Source organism: Podarcis gaigeae, assembly GCF_964106915.1.
Source record: "Podarcis gaigeae genome assembly, chromosome: 3".
Classification (NCBI taxonomy): domain Eukaryota; kingdom Metazoa; phylum Chordata; class Lepidosauria; order Squamata; family Lacertidae; genus Podarcis; species Podarcis gaigeae.
In genome coordinates, this window is record NC_139680.1 from 121,019,169 (window position 1) to 121,045,888 (window position 26,720).

General features: G+C 49.7%; 2 protein-coding genes across 2 annotated transcripts in view; one reads left to right on the plus strand and one right to left on the minus strand.

Moving 5' to 3' along the window:
* The window catches only part of SCARA3 (scavenger receptor class A member 3), a 39,595-nt gene extending 34,778 nt beyond the window's left edge, over positions 1 to 4,817 (plus strand). Inside the window, exon 6 of the mRNA XM_083733454.1 lies at positions 1,469 to 4,817. Coding sequence (XP_083589580.1) covers positions 1,469 to 1,908 — 440 coding nt within the window. The 3' untranslated portion in view covers positions 1,909 to 4,817. The remainder of the gene's footprint in view (positions 1 to 1,468) is intronic.
* The window catches only part of LOC310842040 (sterile alpha motif domain-containing protein 12-like), a 225,228-nt gene that overhangs the window by 40,305 nt on the left and 158,203 nt on the right, over positions 1 to 26,720 (minus strand). The gene's annotated exons all lie outside the window — the stretch shown is intronic.

Genomic DNA, 26,720 nt, shown 5'->3' on the forward strand with positions numbered 1-26,720 from the left:
TACATCACGGTTACATCATGAAAGGGGAGGTCTGGAGGCAGTAATCTGAGCATTCTGGACCCTGCCCCATGGTTCCCCTTGCCCTCCACCAAACACCCATCAAATGTAACAAAAAAGATATTTGCATTTCCCTGTTTCCCAGTCATGTGAATCACACCCTTTCGGCTTCATCTGGCTTTGTTATTTCTGGGATGAATACCTGTCTGGCACTCAGGTATCAGGATGCCAGGGATTATCACTCAGGCAGAGGGGCTGCTGAGTAGCTGAGCTCACAGGTCTAGATGGATTTCTGCAGTTTTCCCAGTGAGCCAGTACAGAGATACATTGATCAGTGAATTCTTACATTTGGTATTCTGCAGCAGAGGCCCTTTGCATAGATAGGAAGAAACTGTGATGAAGTGTTTTGTGGGGACAAATCACAAAAGTCACAAAAGTGATTGTTCTGCATTTGGTAGTGGGCTGCATGTGCATGACATCTGCTGGAGGGGCAACCCCCCCCCAAAAAAAAAAACCCTATACATAAATTCCTGCAACAGGAACATAAATTCCTGCCACTGGTGTCACCAGTCGAGCTGCCGCATTCTGGATTAGTTGAAGTTTCCTGGTCATCTTCAAAAGTAGCCCCATGTAGAGCACATTGCAGTAGTCCAAGCAGGAGATAACCAGAGCATGCACCACTCTGGCGAGACAGTCTGTGGGCAAGGAGGGTCTCATCCTGCATTCCAGATGGAGCTGGTAAACAGCCGCCCTGGACACAGAATTGACCTGCACCTCCATGGACAATTGTGAGTCCAAAATGACTCCCAGGTGGCGCACCTGGTTCTTCAGGGGCACAGTTACCCCATTCAGGACCAGGGAGTCCTCCATACCTGCCCGCCCCCTGTCTCCCAAAACAGTACAGTGGTACCTCTGGATGCGAATGGGATCCGTTCTGGAGCCCCGTTCACATCCTGAAGCGAACGCAACCTGCGCGTGCATGGGTCGCAACTCGCCGCTTCCGCACATGCATGTGACGTCATTTTGAGCATCTTCACATGCGCGAGCAACGAAACGTGGAAGTAACGCGCTCCGTTACTTCCGGGTCACCGCGGAGTGCAACCCGAAAACGCTCAACATGAAGCTACTTCAACCCGAGGTGTGACTGTACATCTGTCTTGTCAGAATTCAACCTCAATCTGTTGGCCGCCATCCATCCTTAGTTGTTGCTCTTACAACTCAGATCATTATTTTGGGATGCCGATGAGGATATTCAAGTGGTCATTTTTCTTACAAAGAAACCTGTACGGTTCAGCAAACTCTTCTATAGGATCCCAAGCCTCACTGGGAACAGGAGGCCAAAAATTGGAAAGGAGACCCAGGGCATCATCCAGACTGACCCCCCATCACAATCTCATAGTCGTACACTGCCCTAGATGTTGTTGCATTGTTTACTGTCACTGACCCCATATTTCCCTCTCTTCCTATCCAGGTGTCCCTGGCCCCCCTGGCCCTCGAGGATACAGAGGCGATGTTGGCGTCAAAGGGCCGACCGGAAGCAGAGGAGCGAAAGGCGATTCTGGGAGCCTGGGGCCGCCGGGGCCTCCAGGAGCCCAGGGCCCCCCAGGCAACCCGGGCCCCGCAGGCGAGAGGGGCCTCGTGGGCGCAAAAGGCCTCCCTGGCTTCAAAGGGGCCAAGGGAAGCTTCGGACAAGGGGGCGCCAAAGGACAAGTGGGCCCCAAGGGCGATGTGGGGCCCCCAGGACCTGGGGGACCACCGGGACCAGCTGGACCTCCTGGGCTGCAGGGGAAGCCGGGCATCCCAGGGAAAATGGGGCCGCCGGGCCCAATCGGGCCGACCGGGCCAAAAGGGGACCCCGGGATCCAGGGGCGGCCGGGGTTACCAGGGCCTCCGGGGCCCCCGGGAATGTGAGCGGTTCCTTTGGCCCCCATACAAAAGGTGTGGGGCTAGAAGTGTTGGAGGTGGACAGGCAGACAGACTCTTTTCAACTGCCCCCCACATCCAGTGCAGCCCCACTCCCCGGCTCCTCATTTATTCTGCACAGTTCGGGGCACTGTTTGCAGCAGCTTCGGGGGAACTGGAGAACCATCCAAGGCGAAGAGTTGCAGCTGCTAAACTCCAGCCACCCTCCCGCCTCGTGTTGAGCACCCTCTTTGCCCACCCCCCGACCCAGGACCACTGAGATCGAACCGCTAAACAGATCCCCAGATCCCTGGCTATTTGCCCTTCCAAAGACTCCTTTGGAAGTGAGCCAGTGTGGTGTAGTGGTTAAGAGCGGTGGACTCGTAATCTGGTGAACCGGGTTTGCTTCCCTGCTCCTCCACATGCAGCTGCTGGGTGACCTTGGGCCAGTCCCACTTCTGTGAAGTCTCTCAGCCCCACTCACCTCACAGAGTGTTTGTTGTGGGGAGGAAGGGAAAGGAGAATATTAGCCGCTTTGAGACTCCTTCGGGTAGTGATAAAACGGGATATCAAATTCAAACTCCTCCTCCTCCTCCTCCTCTTCTTCTTCTTCTTCTGTCAACCTACACGTGAGCCAGGGAAAGATGGGAGGGTGTTTTCCACTGCAGTGGAAGAGCAAATTTTGTGCATGTGTGTGCTGGGCCCAGGGGTAGCCCGAGTAACACGGTCCAGGTCCGGTCCCGAATCCAGGGATTCCACAAGGAGTCAGTCTGACAGGGCCAAGGCAGGAAACCAGGTAAGGTCAGGTAAAGGATCTCAGGCAGGTTCCAGCAAGCAGCAATGTTGCTCCCGCAACCTGGGGCAGGGTCTGACAGCATTTTATCTCTGTTGGGGTATCAGCCAGTCCTGATCCCCTGGCGACTCACCTCCCTGTTTCGCCCAAAGGCAAGTGCTTCTCCTGTGAGTACTCAGGTCTCTCCTTCTCTCAGACCTCAGTCTCTGCAGCTCGGGAGACATCGGTGGGTGACTAGACCCAGGGGCTGCCTCGGCCTCCCCTGACCCAACCAGTAGTGGAGCAGCTGTAAGTGATGGCCCAGCTGGAGGCAACGAGGCCATCCCCGCATCTGGAGCCAGGGCAGGCTCAGGCCCCGGACTCGGCCCAGCTGGTGTTTGCTGCAGGGGAACCTGTGCAGACTGGGACCCTTCAGGATCAGGCCCCAGACTAGGTTCAGATGATGCCTGAGGCAAAGGATCCGGTGCGGACTGAGACTCCTCTGGTTCCAAGTCCAAGCCCGAGTCCCAGGCCATCACAATGTGTAGATTTGGGTGTGTGCATATGTTCATGTGAAAGGTTGCCACCTTTTCCCCTTGCCCTGCTCCTGCACCTTTTAGCAGCAGCCCAACACATAAAAATGCATCGTTAAACTATGGAACTCCTCCCCACTGGAGATGGCCACCAACTTGGTTGGCTGCACAGTCAGAGGCAGCGATGCTTCTGAATACCAGTTGCTGGAAGTCGCAGGAGAGGAGAGGGCTCTCATGCTCGGATCCTGCTAACAGCCTTCCCATTAAGGTATCTAATTGGCCACTTTGAGAACAGGATTTTGGACTGACCTGACCCAGCAGGCTCTTCTTAGCTGGATATACTCTTCCTCCCTCCTGCTCCCATGGGAGGAAAAGCCTTAGCTGCTACATTTCCGGATGCGGGTTGTTGCAGAAAGCAGAAGAGCAGGGCTGGCAGCACAGATGTTCAGCGCTCCCGGTAGAACGTCTGCAGGCTGTTTCCCACGATTCTGGTTTCTCCCACAGCAGCAGAAAAGGAGAGATGGTTAGGACAGGCCGTAGTTCATTGGTAGAGCCCAGGCTTTGTGTGCAGAAGAAGGCCTCAAGTTTGACCCCTGGACTCTCCAGTTGAAGGGCAGTAGATCAGGGACGGATATCTTGCTTTGCACAAGACCCTTTTAGGCAGAGCTGCTGGCCGTCAGAGTAGCCAGCCACACTGCAAGGCAGGTTTGGAGATGGCCTCCTCAATCATAAGGGGGCAGAGCAGCTGCCTTGAGTGCAGAAGGGCTCAGGTTGAACCCCCAACAGCATGTCTAGGTAGAGCGGAGAGAGATTCCCACGAACCCAATGGCCTTCCTCCGTTGCCTGGAATCACAGAACTGCAGTTGGAAGGGACCCTCCAAAGGCCATCTAGCTCAACCCCCTATTGCAGCTGAATAATCCCCAACAGGTGGCCCCTGCTTAAAAGCCTCCAGCGATGTCCTGAAGAGGCTGACCTGTGACTCTCCAGGGACTAGGCCAGAGGAGAGTTTTTCCTCCAGAACCTTCTGGAGATCCTGTCAGAGATTGAACCCGGAATCTTTCACGTGGAGAGACTACAGAATTCCATCTGAACTTCTGGGCTGGATCCACAGAATATATACAAGGTGTTCTAGCCTCTCTCACCTTCGCACAGTGAACACCCCCGTTTCAGGAACGGGTGCCCCACCACCTGCAGGTCAGCCAGGCTGAGGAGTGGGCAGCGTGCCAACACGCCAGATCTGGCTGAGGAAGACCTCGGTGGGCTGGAGACAGCTGCAGATACCCCCAAAAAGGTGTGCGTGTGCCCCACAATCCCAAAAGGTGCCCCCACGGTAACCCTCTGCAACGATGCAAAGGACTGTGGGCGCAAGCTCATTCACCCCCCGAAATATTGTGGCCCGTTCTTGCGACAGCCGTGTGTGTGATGTGAGGATCAGTAGCACTGCTTCCCGTTGCATGCTTGTTGTGTTGTTTCTGTGCGCCCGCACGCCCGTTCCATGGTGCAGCTGGTTTGTGTCATCAGTCCCCCGCCGATGTGTAACCCTGGTATCCATGTATCATGTAACAGCAGCCGCATGTATAATTCCAAGACCAATAAAGATACGGATGTACAAGTCTCATCGCTTGACTCCCTTGGGCACAGGGCAGGGGGTGGGCACCCCCCTAAAACCAAGGAGAGACTGAGGGCAAAGGGGTCCCAGCTTGTAGCCTGCATTCAATCAGAAAGCTGTTTAAAGGCTTCATAAAGAGTTTGATATACGGGGGGGGGGGGACGGGGGGACACACACACCCTTTTTCTTACTCGCTGGTAAAGCACGTGTAACATATCCATATTTTCATTCCATTTATTTATATCCCAGCTTTTGCCTCAAGGCAGTTCACACAATTTAAAACAACACAGATAAAACCCAAAACCAGTGGGTAAGATAATAATTACCTTTTTCGCTCCATACGCACTTTTTTCTTCCTAAAAAGTAAGGGGAAATGTCTGTGCCTCTTATGGAGCGAATGCATGGTCCCTGGAACCGAATTGCCCAGGGGTGAAAAGCAGATCATGCTTTTTTTAAAAAAAGAGGGAAGGGGGTGTTGAAACAAAGCCGCTGATCGGCTAGCGATCGGGAGGGAGATAAGGGACACTCGCAATAAAGGAGGCTGCCTGGGAGGGGGGAGGTAAAGACAGTGAACTTGCAAGGAGAGGAGACAGGAAGACTAAAGCAATAAGGAGAGAAATTAGAAGAAAAGGAGCAAAAAACTGTTCCAGCTAAGGAAAAGACACTAAGGCAAACAAGAGGGAAGGGAGTGTTGTAGGAAACAGCTGATCAGCAAGCGATCAGGAGGGAGACAAGGGACGCTAGAGATAAAGGAGGCTGCCTGGGATGGATCCTTGGGATTTTTGCAGTGGGTCACCCCAAATTCACCATCAGATCACATGTCTGTGGCCACAGCATGAACCACAAAAATCATACATCCGCTGTTTCGTTCAGATTTTTTTTTTTCTTGTTTTCCTCCTCTAAAAACTAGGTGCGTCTTATGGTCAGGTGCATCTTATGGAGTGAAAAATACGGCAAACCGTAATTAAGCTCTGATAGATATATTAAAATGCAGACAGTTCTTTGTTTGTCACTATGCTATGCATTTTTTGTGTTTTTATACTGTAAACCGCCCCGTGATCCTTGGATGAAGGACGGTACAGAAATTTAATAAACGATAATAGTAACGATAATAATAGCAGCAGCACAGCGTTGCTCTAAGCCCTTTCCTTAAAAACAAGCCAGTTCCCTAAGGCCAGATGGAAGAAGAAAGTCTTCACCTAGTAGTAGTAGTAGTAATAATAATAATAATAATAATAATAATAATAATAATAATAATAATATTTATACCCTGCCCATCTGGCTGGGCTCCCCCAGCCACTCTGGGCGGCTTCCAACAAAATATTAAAATACAGTAATGCATCACACATTAAAAGCTTCCCTAAGCAGTCTAGCTTCTCTAGGCAGGGAGTTCCAAAGTTGCCTCTCCAACATTTCCACCAAGCAGGCCTGGGAGGCTGGAGAAGATCTCAGAGCCTGGATATGTTCATGCAAGGAATTTATGGCATTTCAGACGGTTGGAGCTAAGCTGTATATAATTCACGCAGCCCCCATTGAAAAGGAAAAATTAAAGTTGCCCTACTCTCATCGAGTTATGGCTCACCATTTTCAAACACAGTTTCTCCCTCCCAGCCCATTTGAGAGCATGCTCTCTCTTTTGCCCCCCAAGTGAAATTGACTAGACCAGAAGCCCCATAATCTGGTCCAGTTAATTTCTCCTGTACAGTGGCAGGGATTCCCCCAAGGCACACACTTAATGGAATTGCCTTTGAGAAGGGCACAGAAACTTCAGAATAGAGAAGCCTGCTTTTCCAATAGTCCGATGTGGATCATCCGATCTCGTTGCACCTTCCTTGGCTCCCAGTGAACTATATGTAAACTCGTGCACCGGCTAAGGTCCTCAGCTGAGGCCTCATTCTGCTTCCAGCTAGGTCAGAAGAGCAGAGCAGGTTAGGAGAGCTCAGAACAAAGAGCTTCCTTCCTTCCTTCCAGCATTTCAGTCTTGCCAAGGATGAGAAAATAATAATAATAATAACTGGGGGACGGAACACAAAGGCATTGCAAAATACATAAATGTTGCAACAGCCAGCAAAGCTGGAAAACCAAAACAAGATAAATAAAACAGAAAAGAGCAATAACACGGAACAGCAGAGCAGAGCAAAAATGAGAAAAACAAAAGCCAGAGATCTTTAATCATAAGAACTGATTAAAGTTCTACAGCTGCCAAAAATAACGCTTTGACCAGGCACCCAAAATCAAAGAAAGAGCCAGCCTGTTTCTTGCACAGAGTTCCAGGGCCTGGGAGCCAACACTGAAAAGGCCTTCCCTTCATACCCTGCCCATTTTAGGGAGTGGCCCTGCCAGAGGTGCCAACTTGAATAAAATATTGGGGCAGAAACAAAATTTAAAAAATTCCTTCCAGTAGCACCTTAGAGACCAACTAAGTTTGTTATTGGTATGAGCTTTCGTGTGCATGCAAATTTATTCAGATATAATACAGTGGTACCTCGGGTTAAGTACTTAATTCATTCTGGAGGTCCGTACTTAACCTGAAATTGTTCTTAACCTGAAGCACCACTTTAGCTAATGGGGCCTCCTGCTGCCGCCGTGCCGCCGAAGCACGATTTCTGTTCTCATCCTGAAGCAAAGTTCTTAACCTGAAGCACTATTTCTGGCTTAGTGGAGTGTGTAACCTGAAGTGTACCACTGTATCTGAATATTCTTCAGATATTGGGGCAGGTAAGCCGCACCCCACATAATCACACACACCATTTGAATGGCAATGCCCATCAATTGGAGCCCCCTCAAATATTTTACTGGGGGAACCAAAGGGACCTCAGCCCCTAGGAGTTGGCTTCTATGGGCCCTGCCAACCTGCTTCCTCCTCCTTCTTCTCTGCGTTGCCCTTGCAGCAGGGAAGATGTGCTGGTCCAGGGGGGAGGTTACCGTGGGGCGAGGTCCAGGACCTGAGTTGAGGGTCGGCAGACAGTCCTCCATGGGCGAAGTGGGGTCCACAGCGGGAAGCCGGGCAAGGACAGGAACTCTGGGGGAAACAGGACTGGGTGCTGGCCGAAACAGCTCTTCAACGACAACGTTGCTCCCGCAACCTGGGACCGGGCTGACTGGCCTTTATCTTCTCTGAGGCCAGGGGCGGTCCCGGCCCCCAGGAGACCCGCCTCTCCTGGCCTTAAGGTGAGCACTCCTCCTGGGAGAAACCAGTTCCCTTCGCCTCTCTGCCCTGAGCCTCTGCAGTTCAGGAGAGGCTGAAGGGTTACTGGACCCAGGGGGAGACTCACCTGTAGGCACTGAGTCCTCAACCACCTCTGGAGCCAGAGTGGATTCACCTGGTGCCTGCTTCTGAGGATCCGGCACAGGTGCAGGCGCTTCAGACTCAAGGCCCTGCCCCAGTTCAGCCGGCCCTGGAGGCGGGGACTCCTGTGCAGGCTGGGATTCCTCCAGTTCAGCCTCTGAATCGGATTCACAGGCCATCACAGAGGAGGAGGATGGGGACCAACCTAGGATTAGAAGGCTGTTGCCTCTAGCGCCATCACAGAGGAGGAGGATGGGGACCAACACAGAGGAGGAGGATGGGGACCAACCTAGGATTAGAAGGCTGTTGCCTCTAGCGCCACCTCCTGTCGGGCTCCCTGCCTTCTGCCCTATGAGTCCCAATGGGTACCAGTCACCAAGGACCCTACAGCCTTGAGCAGGAGCCAAGCCAGATGATTGTGGTGTGGTAACTGGAGAGGGGGGTCTGTTTCCACCTCCTCTGTGTTGACAAAGACATGGGCACACTCCCCCTGTGCCCACACCAGCACGCCTCACGCTAATAACCCCCCCTTTTTTGCAAATCCACATGGCTTCCGTGTACAGACATGGACTCTTCCGCTCAGCAGTTGAAAGGGCGAACGGGCTTCCAGGCGCCTCCTCGCTTGACTCCCAGCTGCGAGCATCTGGAGAACAGCTCCCCAAAGCCCCAGGCTTCCCGGATGGGAAGCGGATGTAGAAAAAAGCAGAGTAGCCGCTGGGCAACAAATGCTTTTCACATCCCCAGAGGAACACTGAGCCTTGTGGACAGGCCTTCGGAGGGTCTGTGCTGGCCAGTGTGAGCCAGAGAGTCATAGAATCATAGTCATGCTCGCTTCGGCAGCACATATACTAAAATTGGAACGATACAGAGAAGATTAGCATGGCCCCTGCAAAGGGATGACACGCAAATTCGTGAAGCGTTCCATATTTAAAAAAAGAAGAAGAATGAATGAAACATAGTGACCCCAAAGGGACACAGGTGCCGTTGTGGTCTAAACCACTGAGCCTCTTGGACTTGCCGATCAGAAGGTCAGCAGTTCGAATCCCCACGATGGAGTGAGCTCCCTTTGCTCTTTCCCAGCTTTTGCCAACCTAGCAGCTCAGAAGCACACCAGTGCAAGTAGATAAATAGGTACCACTGCGGTGGGAAGGTAATCGGCATTTCTGTGCACTCTAGTTTCCATCACAGTGTCCCGTTGCTCCAGAAGCAGTTTAGTCCTGGTGGCCACATGACCCAGAAAACTGTCTGTGGACAAACACCGGCTCCCTTGGCCTGAAAGCGAGATGAGCACCGCAACCCCAGAGTAGTCTGCGACTGGACTTAACCATCCAGGGGGCCTTTACCTTTATTTTTAGTGACCCCAAGGGTCATCTAGTCCAACCCCCTGCAATGCAGGAATCTTTTTGCCCAACATGGGACTCTAACCCACAAGCTTAAGATTAACAGTCGCGTGCTTTACCGACCGAATATATTGGTGAACACAGCACCCAAAAATGCATCACGTTGTTTCCAAAAATGTGTGCATGACTCAAAACTGTGTTTATCAGGGGACGTGCTCACTAAAATGCTGGTGGATTTGCATGAGATTTTCTTTCCTAAAAATTAAAACGAAACCTGCTCCAGAAATGTGCAGACCCAAATGTAAGACTGGGAGAATGAGGAACAGAGACAGCAGTCGTTGACAGATCCTTCCGTCCCTTCTGGAAAGGGCAAAGGCTAAGCCTACAAGGACCGAGGGAGAAGATTGAAAAGCATAACCAGAAATTAATAAACAGCAAAAGAGGGCCCCAGAGGGGTTGTGGTCTGCGCAGGACGGCCTTTCGGCTGCCTTCTTTCCCCATCTGGCTTCATTCAGGAAGTGGGTCATTCTAATCTTTCAACCCGTATCCAATCTGTTGTGTTTTGGTGTGTGTTTTTTAGGCAGAAAATCAAACAATTTAGCCTCTGGAAAATTGGGAGCCCAGGGATGGGGGTGGGAGTGATCACAATGTGTTTATTTATCTGGAAATGCTTTTGTGATGAAACGCAACAAGTTCAGTCCACGATAAAATCACAGCATCCCAACTTCTGACCAGTTCCCAGTTTGGGGGAGGGCCTGGGAATGTCCCAGCGGGAGTTGGGTCTGATTGCCCTGAATTAAGGGGGGGGTTGATGAAGGGAGAATAACAAGACTTATCCCAACAATAGGAATTGATTTCATAATAGGCCGGATCTCTCTTGAAGATGCAGAGCAAGAAGCGTTGAGGCTGCAGTCTTCCACACACTTACCAGTGAGTAATGCCTGCCCGCCCCCCAAATGAGTGGCACTACCTTGTGAGTAAGCATGCAGGGCGTCAGCTGGGTGGTGCGCCCAAATGTTACAAAGGAAGATGATAAAAATGAGCTAAGCATAGCCTGGCAAGTGAAGTTGGGTGTTGATGTATTGCTTTGTTTTATTTATTGGAAATACTTTGTATTTTTATACAGTGCTACCTTTGTATTTTTATACAGTGGGATGCGGGTGGCACTTTGGGTTAAACTACAGAGCCTAGGGCTTGCCGATCAGAAGGTTGGCAGTTTGAATTCCCACCACGGGGTGAGCTCCTGTTGCTCGGTCCCTGCTCCTGCCAACCTAGCAGTTCGAAAGCATGTCAAAGTGCAAGTAGATAAATAGATACCGCTCTGGCGGGAAGGTAAACGACGTTTCCGTACGCTGCTCTGGTTCGCCAGAAGCGGCTTAGTCCTGCTGGCCACATGACCTGGAAGCTGTAGGCCGGCTCCCTCAGCCAGTAAAGCGAGATGAGTGCGCAACCCCAGAGTCGGTCATGACTGGGCCTAATGGTCAGGGGTCCCTTTACCTTTACTTTTACCTTGTGAGTAAGCATGCAGGGCGTCAGCCAGGTGGTGCATCCAAATGTTACAAAGAAAGCTGATAAAAATGAGCTAAGTATAGCCTGGCAAGTGAAGTTGGGGGTTGATGTATTGCTTTGTTTTATTTATTGGAAATATTTTGTATTTGGTTCTCAAACTTAATCCGTTCCGGGAACCCGTTTGACTCCCAAAATCATTCAAAAACCAAAGCGTGGCTTCCAATTGGATGCAGGAGCTTCCTGCACTCAAGCAGAATGTTCAGCTTCCAAAGAACATTTGCAAACTGGAACACACACTTCCGAGTTGCGGCGTTCGGGAGCCGATTTGTTCGGGAGCCAAGCCATTCGAGTACCAAGGTACCACTGTATATTGCATTTTTAAATTGCAGTCTTCTTCTTCATCAGCCTGGCAGAGCTTTTTAAAAAATGAAAGGCAGCCTCAAAAGGCTGCAGTTTTGAGAGGAAGGGCATTAACGGGGCATTTAACTTACCCCCCCCCCCACCACCATCAGGGCTTTTCCTACTCAAAATCCCTCCTGCTTGCATTGCCAACTGTAGTCTCCCATTCCTACTCGCTGGATCATCGCCTTGTCGTGGTGAGTGGGCTTGCACGTTCCTATGACCCTTGTGAGCGAAGCCGTCGGGAATCTCGTACTCCCAGCAGGGTCACCCAAGGCGGTAAGGTCAAAGGGAAGGAGCTAGACAAAGAATGATCCGAGAAGTCCACTTACTGGGCTACGAGTGATCGCCAAAGAAGAAGATGCTGTCTCCCATGAGTGCTTTCCAATGGACACAATGGAGCCCCCTGCTAAAGTCTCCTGTCTCACATCTACTTTGCCCTTTGCTCTGCCACCAGGGCTACTCCAGAGTAAACGTCCATATCCCTACTTACAGGTAGGTAGCCGTGTGGGTCTGCCGTAGTCGAAACAAAAACTTTGAAGTAGCCGTCGTATTACAAAAGAATTTCAGAAATAGACTGGAAAGAGAAGTTGCTGAATTGCAACTTATTACCAAACTTAAAACCATGGTCTGAACAGAGACGTTGAATTCTTATCTCATTGTACATAATAAAGCTATTTTTAGCCATCTCACCCCTTGCTTTTTCCTGTAAGACCAACTGCAGTCGTCAACAGGTTTACCACACCTATCAGCCAATCGCCCATCTCCCACCACCCATCTGAGTAATACCCCTCCCCACCCTCTCAGGATATATAAGGGTCTGCTGACTTCTGTTTCAGTGTATCTGAAGAAGAGTACATGCACACAAAAGCTCATAACAAGAACAAATTTAGTGGTCTCTAAGGTGCTACTGGAAGGAATTTATTTTTTCATATCCCTGCAATTTTTTGAAAGCAACACCTGGGCCCTGATTCTGAAGACTAAGAGATGGAGGCCCAGCCCTTGTCTTAAGATGCTCCTGCAACGTGGGTGAGTGGGGCAAGATCCAAAACGGAAAACAGGCACAAAATATCAAGCCCAACTTTTTCCTTTTTGTGGTCACGTCACACATGTGTTGATCATTTGCTGACCTTCCTTAAATGCACCAGATATTTGCTGACCAACCAAGCCACAGCTGGCCAGCTGGTATGCTATTTAAATCACAGAAATAAATAAATAAAAATTGCACAAGTTCTTGCCCAAGAATTAAACAGGATTTTCTTTTTTTAAACCACCAACACTTCTGTTTCAGATACCTCCTTCTCCAGTTCCTCTTCTGCCAAAATCTTATTTGTTCCGTAGCCCTAAGCATGTGGCAAAATTAAGCAAAGGAAAGGCAGATGCAGAACAGCTGGAGGAAGACCCGTCCGTCCTTCCAGCAAGGATGTAAGAACCAAAGAACCTAAGAAGAACCTGATGGATCAGGCCAATGATGACCCAACTGGTCCAGCACCAGGCGCTTACAGTGGCCAAGCAGATACCCCAAACAGAAACCTACAAGAAGCAGGACCTGGGCACAAGAGAGGCATTCTTCCCTCTTGTGGTTTCCAGCAACTGGTGCTGTATTCAGATGCATTGGTTTCTCCAGCTGTGAAGAGCAGAACTCAACCATCCTGGTTAGCAGCCATCAATAGCCCTCTCCTCCTCCATGAATTTGTCTAATCCTCCTTATGGTGCTGGAGGAGACTCTTGAGAGTCCCATGGACTGCAAGAAGATCCAACCTCTCCATTCTGAATGAAATCAGCCCTGAGTGCTCACTGGAAGGACAGACCCTGAAGCTGAGGCTCCAAGACTTTGGCCACCTCATGAGAAGAGAAGACTCCCTGGAAAAGACCCTGATGTTTGGAAAGATGGAGCGCACAAGGAGAAGGGGACGACAGAGGACGAGATGGTGGGACAGTGTTCTCGAAGCTACCAGCATGAGTTTGACCAAACTGCGGGAGGCAGTGGAAGACAGGAGGGCCTGGCGTGCTCTGGTCCAGGGGGTCACAAAGAGTTGGACACGACTGAACAACTAAACAACAATATCCTAGTTCCTGAGTCCAGGTCACAGGCTCACCCTTTTCATACACAAATACTCCCTTAAGACAGGATTCCCCAGCAAAAAGACCCATTTGCCTCCCTTCCTGCAGAGGAATATTTGAGGTCACTGGGAGAGTTGAAATGGCTCCAGGATTGCTCTATTCCAGACACATGGTTCATATATTTAGATACGTGTGCATTTACGAATATCTATTCTATATTTGAGACCTTAAAATTCTTAGAACAATGGCAAAGATTTGCCCACAGACAAAGGCAGAGAGCAGCAGCAGGGTTCCCAGGGAGGCCAGCGTTTAAGAGGCTGATGGATTAGGCTGGGGGGGGCCCCATCTAGTCCAGCGTCCAGCCAGATACTCCCCTGGAAAACCCACAAGTGGGACTTCAGCAGCTCCCCTGCGGTGTTTTCCAGCAACTGGGATTCCAAAGGATTGTTGCTTCGGACCAGTGGAAGCAGAGCCATCACCATCACCATTTGGAGCGGGAGCCTCAGTCGCCCTCGCCTTCCATGCCTGGCTGCTGGGGGTCCCTGAAATTTAATCCCTGCTTAGCAGAACTATCTCACTTCATCTGCCCACCTCCCCGGCCACATCCACCCCAGGCAGCCTGCCTGGCTCCAGAAAAGCCATGAAGGGCTGAGGAATTAAAACAAAGCTGCTCTCCACCTCCCCTTCTCCAAACATCCCCCCACAAACACACACACATTTTGGGAGCAGCCAACAGCGTGGGAAATAGCCAGGGTGCTGACTGTCTTCAAATCAAATGAAGGGTTGGATAAAACCACAAACCCCCCATCCCACCCCCCGGGACTGGAAGAACTGTTCCAGCAAGTGAGGAGAGAGACCATTGCTGGATTTCCATTCTCCAAAGTAGTAAATTGCCCAGCCTCACGCAATATGGCTTTTCTTTTTTTCTTTTCTTGTACAAATCCTCTCCTAAGGTGCTGGTTTTGACCTTTAAAGCCCTTTGTGGCTTAGGACCCTCGTAGCGCCTCTCCTGGTCTGCCCCGCAGAGCACCTTAAGGTCCATGAATAATCATAGTTTAGAGGTCCCGGGCCCTAAGGAAGTCAGACTATCCTCCCCCAGGGCCAGGGTCTTCTCAGTGATGGCTCTGACCTGGTGGAATGCTCTGTCCCATGAGACCAGGGCCCTGCAGGATTTAACCTCCTTCCGCCGGGCCTGTAAGACAGAGCTATTCTGCCTGGCTTTTAATTTGAATTCAGTCTGATCTTTTATTTCCCTTCCCTTCCTTCACCCGCTCTGAGACCCCACAGCTAATTCTCCCTTGGTCTCCTCACTGGCCCAAATGGGACTAATTTAGCCAGCTAGCCCTGGTGACCATCTAATGTTTATTGGATGGTTCCCCCCCCCCCAATTGATTTTTGAATTCTGAATTTATTGTTGTCCACATTTTATACTGTATTTTAAGCTTCTTCTTTTTTTTGTAGCCTCAATTGTTTTAAATTTGTTTTTAGCTACCCTGAGCCCAGTTTTCTGAACCGGGAAGGGCGGGGTATAAATAAAAAAAAATTTTTTTTAAATTATTATTATTAAACCTGTGAAACCACACTGGTACCACCGTTTGCCCACAGGAGTGGTGTGTGAACATGCCTCCGTAGCTAGCACATCTTGGAGTAATGCATTCTCCCCCTCTCCCCACTCCCTGCCTCTGTGAACTAGAAAGCAAGCTCAGAAAGGAGGTTTCTGTGTCCCGTGACTGGGGAGAAATCATCTCCAGGATCCAAATGCTCAGGCACATTCCGGGGCAGAAGGAATCTCCCCTCCGAGCTACATGGCCTGGTTTGCATTACAGAGAAGTTTGGCCAGGGGCCCTGTTGACAGGCGTCCAGGCGAGGTTTACACGCTACCCTGTGATTGTGGGAGAAAGGGAGCCATTCACAAGAAGAGTCTTGTAGGGGTTGGCATCTGCGGAGAGGAAGAGACGAGCCGCAGAACCACCACTTTGGAGGGCAGCGGGGCTCAGTGGTCATCACCCGGCGTAGCTCTTGAATTCTCCGCAGTTTGGGCATCACAACTGTTATGTACTGAGTTGAGTAGGATTCAGAATGCAGTGGTCTGATTGGTCCTAGAGCAATAAGATTCAGAATGCAGTAGTCTGACTGGTCCTAGAACAATAGGAGTCAGAATGCAGCAGTCTGATTGGTCCTAGAACAATAGGATCCAGAATGCAGCAGTCTGATTGGTCCTAGAACAATAGGATCCAGAATGCAGCAGTCTGATTGGTCCTAGAGCAATAGGATCCAGAATGCAGCAGTCTGATTGGTCCTAGAACAATAAGATTCAGAATGCAGCAATCTGATTGGGCCTAGAACAAAAGGGTCCAGAATGCAGCAATCTGATTGGTCCTAGAACAATAGGATCCAGAATGCAGCAATCTGATTGGTCCTAGAACAATAGGGTCCAGAATGCAGCAGTCTGATTGGTCCTAGAACAATAGGATTCAGAATGCAGCAGTCTGATTGGTCCTAGAACAATAGGATCCAGAATGCAGCAGTCTGATTGGTCCTAGAACAATAAGATTCAGAATGCAGCAATCTGATTGGGCCTAGAACAAAAGGGTCCAGAATGCAGTAATCTGATTGGTCCTAGAACAATAGGATCCAGAATGCAGCAATCTGATTGGTCCTAGAACAATAGGGTCCAGAATGCAGCAGTCTGATTGGTCCTAGAACAATAGGATTCAGAATGCAGCAGTCTGATTGGTCCTAGAACAATAGGATCCAGAATGCAGCAGTCTGATTGGTCCTAGAACAATAGGATCCAGAATGCAGCAGTCTGATTGGTCCTAGAACAATAGGATCCAGAATGCAGCAGTCTGATTGGTCCTAGAACAATAGGACCCAGAATGCAGCAGCCTGATTGGTCCTAGAACAATAGGATCCAGAATGCAGCAGCCTGATTGGGCCTAGAACAATAGGGTCCAGAATGCAGCAGTCTGATTGGTCCTAGAACAATAAGATTCAGAATGCAGCAATCTGATTGGGCCTAGAACAAAAGGGTCCAGAATGCAGCAGTCTGATTGGTCCTAGAACAATAAGATTCAGAATGCAGCAATCTGATTGGTCCTAGAACAATAGGATCCAGAATGCAGCAGTCTGATTGGTCCTAGAACAATAGGACCCAGAATGCAGCAGCCTGATTGGTCCTAGAACAATAGGATTCAGAATGCAGCAGTCTGATTGGTCCTAGAACAATAGGATCCAGAATGCAGCAGTCTGATTGGTCCTAGAACAATAAGATTCAGAATGCAGCAATCTGATTGGGCCTAGAACAAAAGGGTCCAGAATGCAGCAATCTGATTGGTCCTAGAACAATAGGATCCAGAATGCAGCAATCTGATTGGTCCTAGAACAATAGGGTCCAGAATGCAGCAGTCTGATTGGTCCTAGAACAATAGGATCCAGAATGCAGCAGTCTGATTGGTCCTAGAACAATAGGATCCAGAATGCAGCAGTCTGATTGGTCCTAGAACAATAAGATTCAGAATGCAGCAATCTGATTGGGCCTAGAACAAAAGGGTCCAGAATGCAGCAATCTGATTGGTCCTAGAACAATAGGATCCAGAATGCAGCAATCTGATTGGTCCTAGAACAATAGGGTCCAGAATGCAGCAGTCTGATTGGTCCTAGAACAATAGGATTCAGAATGCAGCAGTCTGATTGGTCCTAGAACAATAGGATCCAGAATGCAGCAGTCTGATTGGTCCTAGAACAATAGGATCCAGAATGCAGCAGTCTGATTGGTCCTAGAACAATAGGATCCAGAATGCAGCAGTCTGATTGGTCCTAGAACAATAGGACCCAGAATGCAGCAGCCTGATTGGTCCTAGAACAATAGGATCCAGAATGCAGCAGCCTGATTGGGCCTAGAACAATAGGGTCCAGAATGCAGCAGCCTGATTGGGCCTAGAACAATAGGATCCAGAATGCAGCAGTCTGATTGGTCCTAGAACAATAGGATCCAGAATGCAGCAGTCTGATTGGTCCTAGAACAATAGGATCCAGAATGCAGCAGTCTGATTGGTCCTAGAGCAATAGGATCCAGAATGCAGCAGTCTGATTGGTCCTAGAACAATAGGGTCCAGAATGCAGCAGTCTGATTGGTCCTAGAACAATAGGGTCCAGAATGGAGCAGTCTGATTGGTCCTAGAACAATAGGATCCAGAATGCAGCAGTCTGATTGGTCCTAGAACAATAGGATCCAGAATGCAGCAGTCTGATTGGTCCTAGAACAATAGGGTCCAGAATGCAGCAGCCTGATTGGTCCTAGAACAATAGGATTCAGAATGCAGCAGCCTGATTGGTCCTAGAACAATAGGATCCAGAATGCAGCAGTCTGATTGGTCCTAGAACAATAGGATTCAGAATGCAGCAGCCTGATTGGTCCTAGAACAATAGGATCCAGAATGCAGCAGTCTGATTGGTCCTAGAACAATAGGATTCAGAATGCAGCAGTCTGATTGGTCCTAGAACAATAGGATCCAGAATGCAGCAGTCTGATTGGTCCTAGAACAATAGGATCCAGAATGCAGCAGCCTGATTGGTCCTAGAACAATAGGATCCAGAATGCAGCAGCCTGATTGGTCCTAGAACAATAGGATCCAGAATGCAGCAGTCTGATTGGTCCTAGAAAAATAGGATCCAGAATGCAGCAGTCTGATTGGTCCTAGAACAATAGGATCCAGAATGCAGCAGTCTGATTGGTCCTAGAACAATAGGATCCAGAATGCAGCAGTCTGATTGGTCCTAGAACAATAGGATCCAGAATGCAGCAGTCTGATTGGTCCTAGAGCAATAGGATCCAGAATGCAGCAGTCTGATTGGTCCTAGAACAATAGGATTCAGAATGCAGCAGTCTGATTGGTCCTAGAACAATAGGATCCAGAATGCAGCAGCCTGATTGGTCCTAGAACAATAGGATCCAGAATGCAGCAGTCTGATTGGTCCTAGAACAATAGGATCCAGAATGCAGCAGCCTGATTGGTCCTAGAACAATAGGATCCAGAATGCAGCAGTCTGATTGGTCCTAGAACAATAGGATCCAGAATGCAGCAGTCTGATTGGTCCTAGAACAATAGGATTCAGAATGCAGCAGTCTGATTGGTCCTAGAACAATAGGATCCAGAATGCAGCAGTCTGATTGGTCCTAGAACAATAGGATCCAGAATGCAGCAGTCTGATTGGTCCTAGAGCAATAGGATCCAGAATGCAGCAGTCTGATTGGTCCTAGAACAATAGGATTCAGAATGCAGCAGTCTGATTGGTCCTAGAACAATAGGGTCCAGAATGCAGCAGTCTGATTGGTCCTAGAACAATAGGATTCAGAATGCAGCAGTCTGATTGGTCCTAGAACAATAGGGTCCAGAATGCAGCAGTCTGATTGGTCCGCAGGAGCCACCCAATCCAGCTCCAGGTGGAAGTGAATCCGCAACCTGATTGGCCTACAGGTGAATCCCGGAATTAGCCATTCACATGGGGCCCATTGTGTAAATGATGTATATAAAGCAGACATTCTGGGGGAACTTCCATTCCTCACTACTATGAGCTGAATAAAGAGCATGAAATCCACTCTCAACTCCAAGTATATTTCTGCTCTGTTGGCTTCCAAGGCTGGGCCAGGAGCGGAGAAGGCTTAAGAGCTTGTTTTGGTTGGGTTTGTAAGTGAAGTTTTGGCGCGCAACTGTGGAAAAAAAACGGCAAGAGCGGCCACCTCTCTGGGAAAATAGCCCAGCACCTCGGGGCAACCTAGTGACTCACAGCCATGAGGGGTCCTATTGCAAAATAGGGCAGGGAGAAGAGGACAAATTGCCATCTTGCTTGGGTTACAGAAACGTTGCAGGCCTGTCATGGGACACCAGAGGACATCTGAAGTCAGCAGCGGCAAGTTAGCGCTCCGTTGAAGACCTGTGTCTTGGGAAGCCAAATCACCGCTGTCATAGGCTCTGAGGTCCAGGCGTAGAAGGAGGGAGCTGTGTGCCAGATTTGGTGGGTCAGGGAAGCCTGGGTGGTTGGGAGGCAGACAAGAAGATACAACACAGTGGCATGGAAAATAAAACTGCCAATATCTTCATGGTGCTCCTTGTGGTTCAGCAATAAAAATGGACAGCCCATTTACAAAGCTAAGCAGGGTCAGGTATGGTTTCAAATTGGATGGGAGAATGCGTCCATCTTGGGTGGCCCTGCAAGGCATAGCTCAGAGCCATCACCTTGCCAACAAAGGTCCGTATAGTTAAAGCTCTGGTTTTCCCAATAGTGATGTATGGAAGTGAGAGCTGGACCACAAAGAAGGCTAATCGCCGAAGAATTGATGCTTTTGAATTCTGGTGCTGGAGGAGACTCTTGAGAGTCCCATGGACTGCAAGAAGATCCAACCTCTCCATTCTGAAGGAAATCAGCCCGGAGTGCTCACTGGAAGGACAGATCCTGAAGCTGAGGCTCCGAGACTTTGGCCACCTCGTGAGAAGATAAGACTCCCTGGAAAAGACCCTGATGTTGGGAAAGATGGAGGGCACAAGGAGAAGGGGATGACAGAGGATGAGATTGTGGAACAGTCTTCTCGAAGCTACCAGCATGAGTTTGACCAAACTGCGGGAGGCGGTGGAAGACAGGGGAGCTAGTGTGGTGTAGTGGTTAAGAGTGGTAGTCTCGTAATCTGGGGAACCAGGTTCGCTTCCCCGCTCCTCCACCTGCAGCTGCTGGGTGACCTTGGGCCAGTCCCACTTCTCTGAAGTCTCTCAGCCCCACTCACCTCACAGAGTGTTTGTTGTGGGGAGGAAGGGAAAGGAGAATGTGAGCCGCTTTGAGAATCCTGAAGGGGAGTGGAAGGCGGGATATCAAATCCAAACTCCTCCTCCTCTTCTTCTTCTTCTTCTTCTTCTTCTCTGGTCCAGGGTGTCACAAAGAGTCGGACACGACTAACAACAACAGATTAGAATTCCTGTAACATTACATTGTCAAGAGCTGCTTTGAGTCTGCTTCTGCCATGGAAAAATAAACTCAGGTTGCTGCCTCTGGCTGGCCTTCCCTCGCAGGTGCTTTCGAGTCCGTGTGGCCGTGCCTGCTTCAAGGTCATGCCAGGGCAGAGGAGGGGCGAGCTGGCAAATACCCCAGCCGCTTCCTCTCTCCAAAACAACTGCTCTCCCCACGCAGAGCTGCAGACCAAGCCAGGGGCCTCTTTCCCATGAACTCCTGGACCCCCTCCAGGCTGCAATGGCAGGGAGCGCAAATCTCCGTTGGGAAGGAGAAAGGGGGGGCAGAGGCACTCCAACAACAAACCGTGGGGTGGAAGTAGAAAGAGGGTCTCCAAGCCCTCCCAGAAGAGGACATCAGATCACTGTAGGGCAGCTTGCAGCTGCCTGTCTGACAGGCCACCATTTGCGGACGGCAGCTCCCGACATTTATTTTTTGAAATAACTTTTCTGCGGGGATGGAAATTCTGCTAAGGTAGCACATTATGGTTGTTAATATAGGGAGGAGGAGAGGCTGGCAAGGGAGCAGAGGGACTGCGGAGTAGAATTTCAATCACGTTAGCAGAAAACCTCGAAAAGTCAACTTGTTTTCTGCTGCTCTGGAGGGTAGGACCTGGTCCAGCAGAGTCCGGTTACGAGAAAGGAGGTTCTGACTAATTGTTAGGAAGGTGGTAAAAGCTGTTTTGCAGTGCAATAGTTTGCCTCTGAAGGGGGGGGCCCTCTGGCAGGGGTTCTTCCGCTGTCATTCCTGCATTGCAGGGGGTTGGACAAGATGACCCCTAGGGGTACCTTCTGTGATAGGAATTTTGAGGTCTTAGATATACGTTAAATGTTCATAAGTGTACCGATCAAGCATGTACATAGATCAGCACAGGAAGACCGACCTGAAACCATTTTTGATTCCCAAATGTTTTCTCTGCAAGGTCAAAGGAAAATGGAAAAGCCTCCCCATTGTCTTTTCCTTCACAAATCCAGTCTTAAGGGTACATTTAAGATATGAATCACAAGGAGAAGGGGACGACAGAGGACGAGATGGTGGGACAGTGTTCTCGAAGCTACAAACATGAGTCTGACCAAACTGCGGGAGGCAGTGGAAGACAGGAGTGCCTGGCGTGCTCTGGTCCAGGGGGTCACGAAGAGTCGGACACGACTAAAGGACTAAACAACAACAAGAAGATATGAATAGGGTGTGAGCCTGTGACCTGGCTCAGGAACTAAGTATTTATTACTACAAAAGACTGGCCAGGCTCCCCAGGCAATCCAATCATGTGACCATTAAACAGGTAACCTGGCAAACAGGAGATAAACAAAGCACTCAGATTTCTGCTGCAGACCGCCCTTTCTGTGATGTAGGTATGATGTATCGGGGGGGGGGGTGTCTTGAGGTACATCCCTTCTGTGATGTATGCATGATGTATGGAGGGGTGGTCTTGAGCTCCAGGGCAAGGAATTTAAAATGTCTGTAGAAGGTCTTGTGTGCCATTGTTCTGGGTTCCTCCTCCCTCCTGCGTGTGGTGAGTGATGACCCTGTTGCAACAGGTCAATAAAGATCAGGCTTACTAGCTGCTTTGCTTCTCAATATTCTCTGGTTGGCCTCTGTTATCTTCTCCTACCAATAGGGAACCTATGTAAGGACTCTATATGGGCTCTTGGGTACCCCATAAGGGGGAAAAAGGGCAGATCTTTGTTTACAACACTTCCAGTTCTAGGATTCTGTGATTCTATGAAAAATCAGACAGGAATCATCATCTGACAGCAGGCCAAAGATGGTGGCTGCTGAAGGCTCTGGGCTGGAGCGCTGAGCATCTCAGCGTCACCTCCCAGCCTAGCTGTCAACTTTCCGACTTGAAAATAAGGAATCAGCAGCCTCCCCTGTCCCGGGGACAGTCTACAGGATATCTAACAATCCGGGATAGCAGTGGGAAGCAGCGGGAAACGGTGCTGGAGTAAGGGAATTTCCTGCAAAAAAAAGGGAAGGTTGACAGCTATGCCTCCCAGCTCCAGGCCAACTGATGGAGTGGGCGATCTCCTTGTTTTCCTCCTCTGAGTTGCTGTAGAACAGACTTTCCCCATGCAAAGCCCTCCAGGTGTTTTGGATGCATCGGCCTCGGCCAGTCATTGGCAGCTGCTCTGGAGAGCAACCCAGTTCCAGATGCAGGAACCCACTTGCAGGCTTTTCTTATGTCCTTATGAAGGAGCGTCCACCATCTTCTGAGATCGCCTGTTCCACACGTTTGCCAGTGGGACTAGAAACAAACTGCACATGCTCAGAGAGGCCCAAAATTACTGCACAGCACGGTTCCAGGACTTCAGCTTCAGACTCAGAAACAAGTTTCGGGGCCTAGACCTGCTTCTCCCATGGCCACCTTCTTGTAGGGTTGCCGTATTTAAAAAAGTAAAAACCAGGACACCCCAGGAAATCCCAGACATTTAGCAGCCCTACCCTCTGGCCTCCTTCGCTGCCTTATCCCTGAACCCTCCAGATCCACTTAACCTTTTCTCTCGGCCTCCTCCACTGTTGCTGAAAGGCTCCTTGTGTTTTTGGGAGCCTGGCAAAAGTGCCTCTTGTGGAAAAGTTACTTTGTCATCAGAACCAGGCCTGCCAGCGGCCCCAACAGCTGGGGAAATGTTGACCTTGGCCAGCGAGGCTGGAGCGAATGTAAACGCGAAGAGACCGCGGCCCTCGGCCCTCGGACACCCCTCCCTCCCGCTGAGCCAGCGAGGCAAAGTCTGAGTCGGCTGAAGGAGGGCTGGGCATCACCCGCCGCTCTCTGACCCTGGGATGGGAACCTTTTTTCCCTCCAGGGGTTTTCGTGAAGAGTTGACAGCACACCTGCTTATTGCAGCTAGAACGGCCATCACACAGGTTGGGAGAGATTTAGACACAGTCAACCTTGTTTTTTAGATCCTGTTTGTTTGTAGCGTGATGAGAGGGCTGTGATGTCTTGTTCTATTTTGCTAATTTTTGAGGACGTTTGTTTTTTAGGGAATGCTTTCTCTTTTATGCAAGCTCCTCTGGTGATGACAAACCTAGACAGCATCTTAAAAAGCAGAGATATCACCTTGCCGACAAAGGTCCATACACTTATGAACATCTAAAATATATCTAAGACCTCAAAATTCCTATCACAACATCAATCAGGTTTTTTGCGGACTGACGTTAGTTCCAGTTCATTGGTAAACAACACAGGACAAGTGGAAGTGGAAGGTATAACAAGGGTCCATGTTTTGCAACCTTGTATTGTTTTTTACCATTATGCTTATGCCGTAAATGGTTCCGCTTTGCTACCTTTGACACATTCACATACCTGTGGTTTCTTTATTTTGGTTGCATTGTATGTCTGTATTTGTTCAGTGGTGATCTCCAATTGTTTGTTAGACTTTGGTTGGACGCCACCTCCGATCTCTGCAGGGCTGGCAGAGAATCAAGACACAGCGGAGGAAGCTGTTGTAGGTTTAAGAAATAGGATCAATTCACGCATTCACACCTGAATTTAGATGGAGGTGTTTCAGACCTTGCAGCACACAGAGACAACGTCTTGCGCCTAAGACTGACAGGGCCCAGCATGCGTTGCAGACTCCCCTCTTCCATGTGTTTAATCATTTGTGCATACCAAACTGCATAAAAATTGTCAAGCTTTTTTTTAGGCCCTCACTATATTGCAAGTAACTGTAAGGATTTTCAGGTTCCAGCCATTGCTATCCTAGCAGCTGAAGGCACAAGTCAATTCTGTGACCAGGGCAGCTGTCTACCAGCTCTGTCTGGTGCGCAGGATGAGACTCTCCCTGGCCACAGACTGTGTCACCAGAGTGGTGCATGCTCTAGCTATCTCCCGCTTGGACTACTGCAATGCGCTCTACGTGGGGCTGCCTTTGAAGGTGACCCGGAAACTACAACTAATCCAGAATGCGGCAGCTAGACTGGGGACTGGGAGCGGCCGCCGAGACCACATAACACCAGTCTTGAAAGACCTTCACTGGCTCCCAGTACGTTTCCGAGCACAATTCAAAGTGTTGGTGCTGACCTTGAAAGCCCTAAATGGCCTCAGCCCAGTATACCTGAAGGAGCATCTCCACCCCCATCGTTCAGCCCAGACACTGAGGTCCAACGCCGAGGGCCTTCTGGTGGTTCCCTCACAGTGAGAAGTGAAGATACAGGGAACCAGACAGAGGGCCTTCTCGGTGGTGGCACCCGCCCTGTGGAACGCCCTCCCATCAGATGTCAAGGAAATAAACAACTACAGTCATACCTCGAGTTGAATGTGCTTCGGGTTGAGCGTTTTCAGGTTGTGTCCCGCAGCGACCTGGAATACCGGAAAGGGTTACTTTTGAGTTTCGCCGCTTGCGCAGACGCGCAAAATGACGTCACACGCATGCGCAGAAGCGACAAATCATGACCTGCGCATGTGCAGACGCAGGTTGCGTTCTTTTCAGGTTGCGAACGGGCCTCCAGAACGGATCCTGTTCGCAACCAGATGTACCACTGTATCTGACTTTTAGAAGACATCTGGAGGCAGCCCTCTTTAGGGAAGCTTTTAAGGTTTGGTGTTTTTAATATTCTGTTGGGAGACACCCAGAGTGGCTGGGGAATATATTAGTAGTAGTAGTAGTAGTAGTAGTAGTAGTAGTAGTAGTATTAAACCTGCTCCACTGTTCTGTGATTCTGTGATTCAGTTCAGATTGGCACACACCATCACAGAGCCGCCATGAGGGTCTTGCTCCTGCAGGCAGCTCAGACCGGTCAGGAGGCGATGAAGGCTACAGCTAGGGCTGGACGGAGCCCAGGTGCTGACTCAGCCATCTGAGGGGATGAAGAAGGAAGGAAGGAAAAGCCATGAACTGAAGCATTTGGGTCCAAGACATGAGGCAGAGTAACCTCACTTGGCCCTGAGGAAGAGAGTATGGGGTGGGGAACTGGGACAGATCATGCTGCCTGCCTGATTTTTCATAGAATCATAAAACTGTAGAGGGCTAAGGGATCCCCAGGGGTCATCTAGTCCAACCCCCTGAAATGCAGGAATCTCAACTTAAGCATCCATGGCAGATGGCCATCTAGCCTCATATCTTAGCCTAATCTACCTCAAAGGGTTGTGGGGAGGAGTAGGAGGAGTTTTATATACCTTTTTGAGTTCCTTAGGGGAAAGGTGTGGCCAAAATGCAATAAAATAAATAGCATGTGGACTTTAGGAAATGTAAATATTCAGCCACTCATTATTGAGGGGAAGTGCGTGGAACAGGTCTCGGTGTTTCGATTTCTGGGAATGGAGTTGAGAGATGACCTAACCTGGGGAGAAAACAGCAAAGACCTGATGAAGAGAGCACAGCAGAGGTTATATTTTCTGAGAATCCTCCAGAAAAACAATCTCTCAAAGGACCTGTTGATGGCATGTTACCATTGTACTGTTGAGAGTGTATTAACTTATGGTGTGTGGTTTGGGAGCTGCACGGCCAGGGGAAAAACAATGCTGTCCAGGGTTGTAAAGACTGCGGAGAGAATAATTGGGTGCACTCTTCCCACCTTGGATCAAATCTATGCTTCCAGGTGCCATAAGAAAGCGGCAGAGATAGCACAGGATAGTGTGCACTCCAGAAATGATCTCTTTCAGCTTCTGCCTTCTGGAAGAAGGTACAGGGTTATAAAGATTAGGATTAGCCGCCTGAGAAACAGTTTCTGTCCAAATGCAATTTTGGTTTTAAATGCAGTGTAAGAAATCTCTATGGGAGTATATTGTATTTTTAAAATAGGGTATCAGAGTTTTTAGGGGGCTAACCTTAGGCTGGGATAGCTGGGATAGCAGGCTTGTTGGGTTTTGAATGTCTTATGTAGATTAATTTTTTTTTCAATTTTGTGTTCTGTATGGGACAATGACAATAAAGATTATTGTATCGTCTCTGCAAGGGCGGGCCAGTCTTTGGACCACCGTCCTGCCTTCCGAGCCTCGCAGGCACCTGGTTGGCCACGGTTAGGAGACGGATCATTGGGCCTGATCCAGGAGGCCCTTTTGAGGTCCTGAGGTTATTATGAGGAGGCCCAGCCAAGGACTGACGGAGGCCTCCCACGCCGGCTGGGCAGGAAGCCTCTGAGCGAGCCAGGAGGCATCATGAGACCAGGAAAGACTCACGATGTTCTGCAGATGCCTCCAGAACAAGCAAGAGGAGAAGGCGAGGAAGTCCCCACCCAGCAGTGTCTTCTCTGGGCAGCTGGCGGGCGGGCACTTGCCAGCCAGTCTGGAAAACAAAAACTGCTCCAGGCAGGGACAGCACCCTGCAAGCTCTGAACTGGGGAAAGGAAACAGAGAGGACT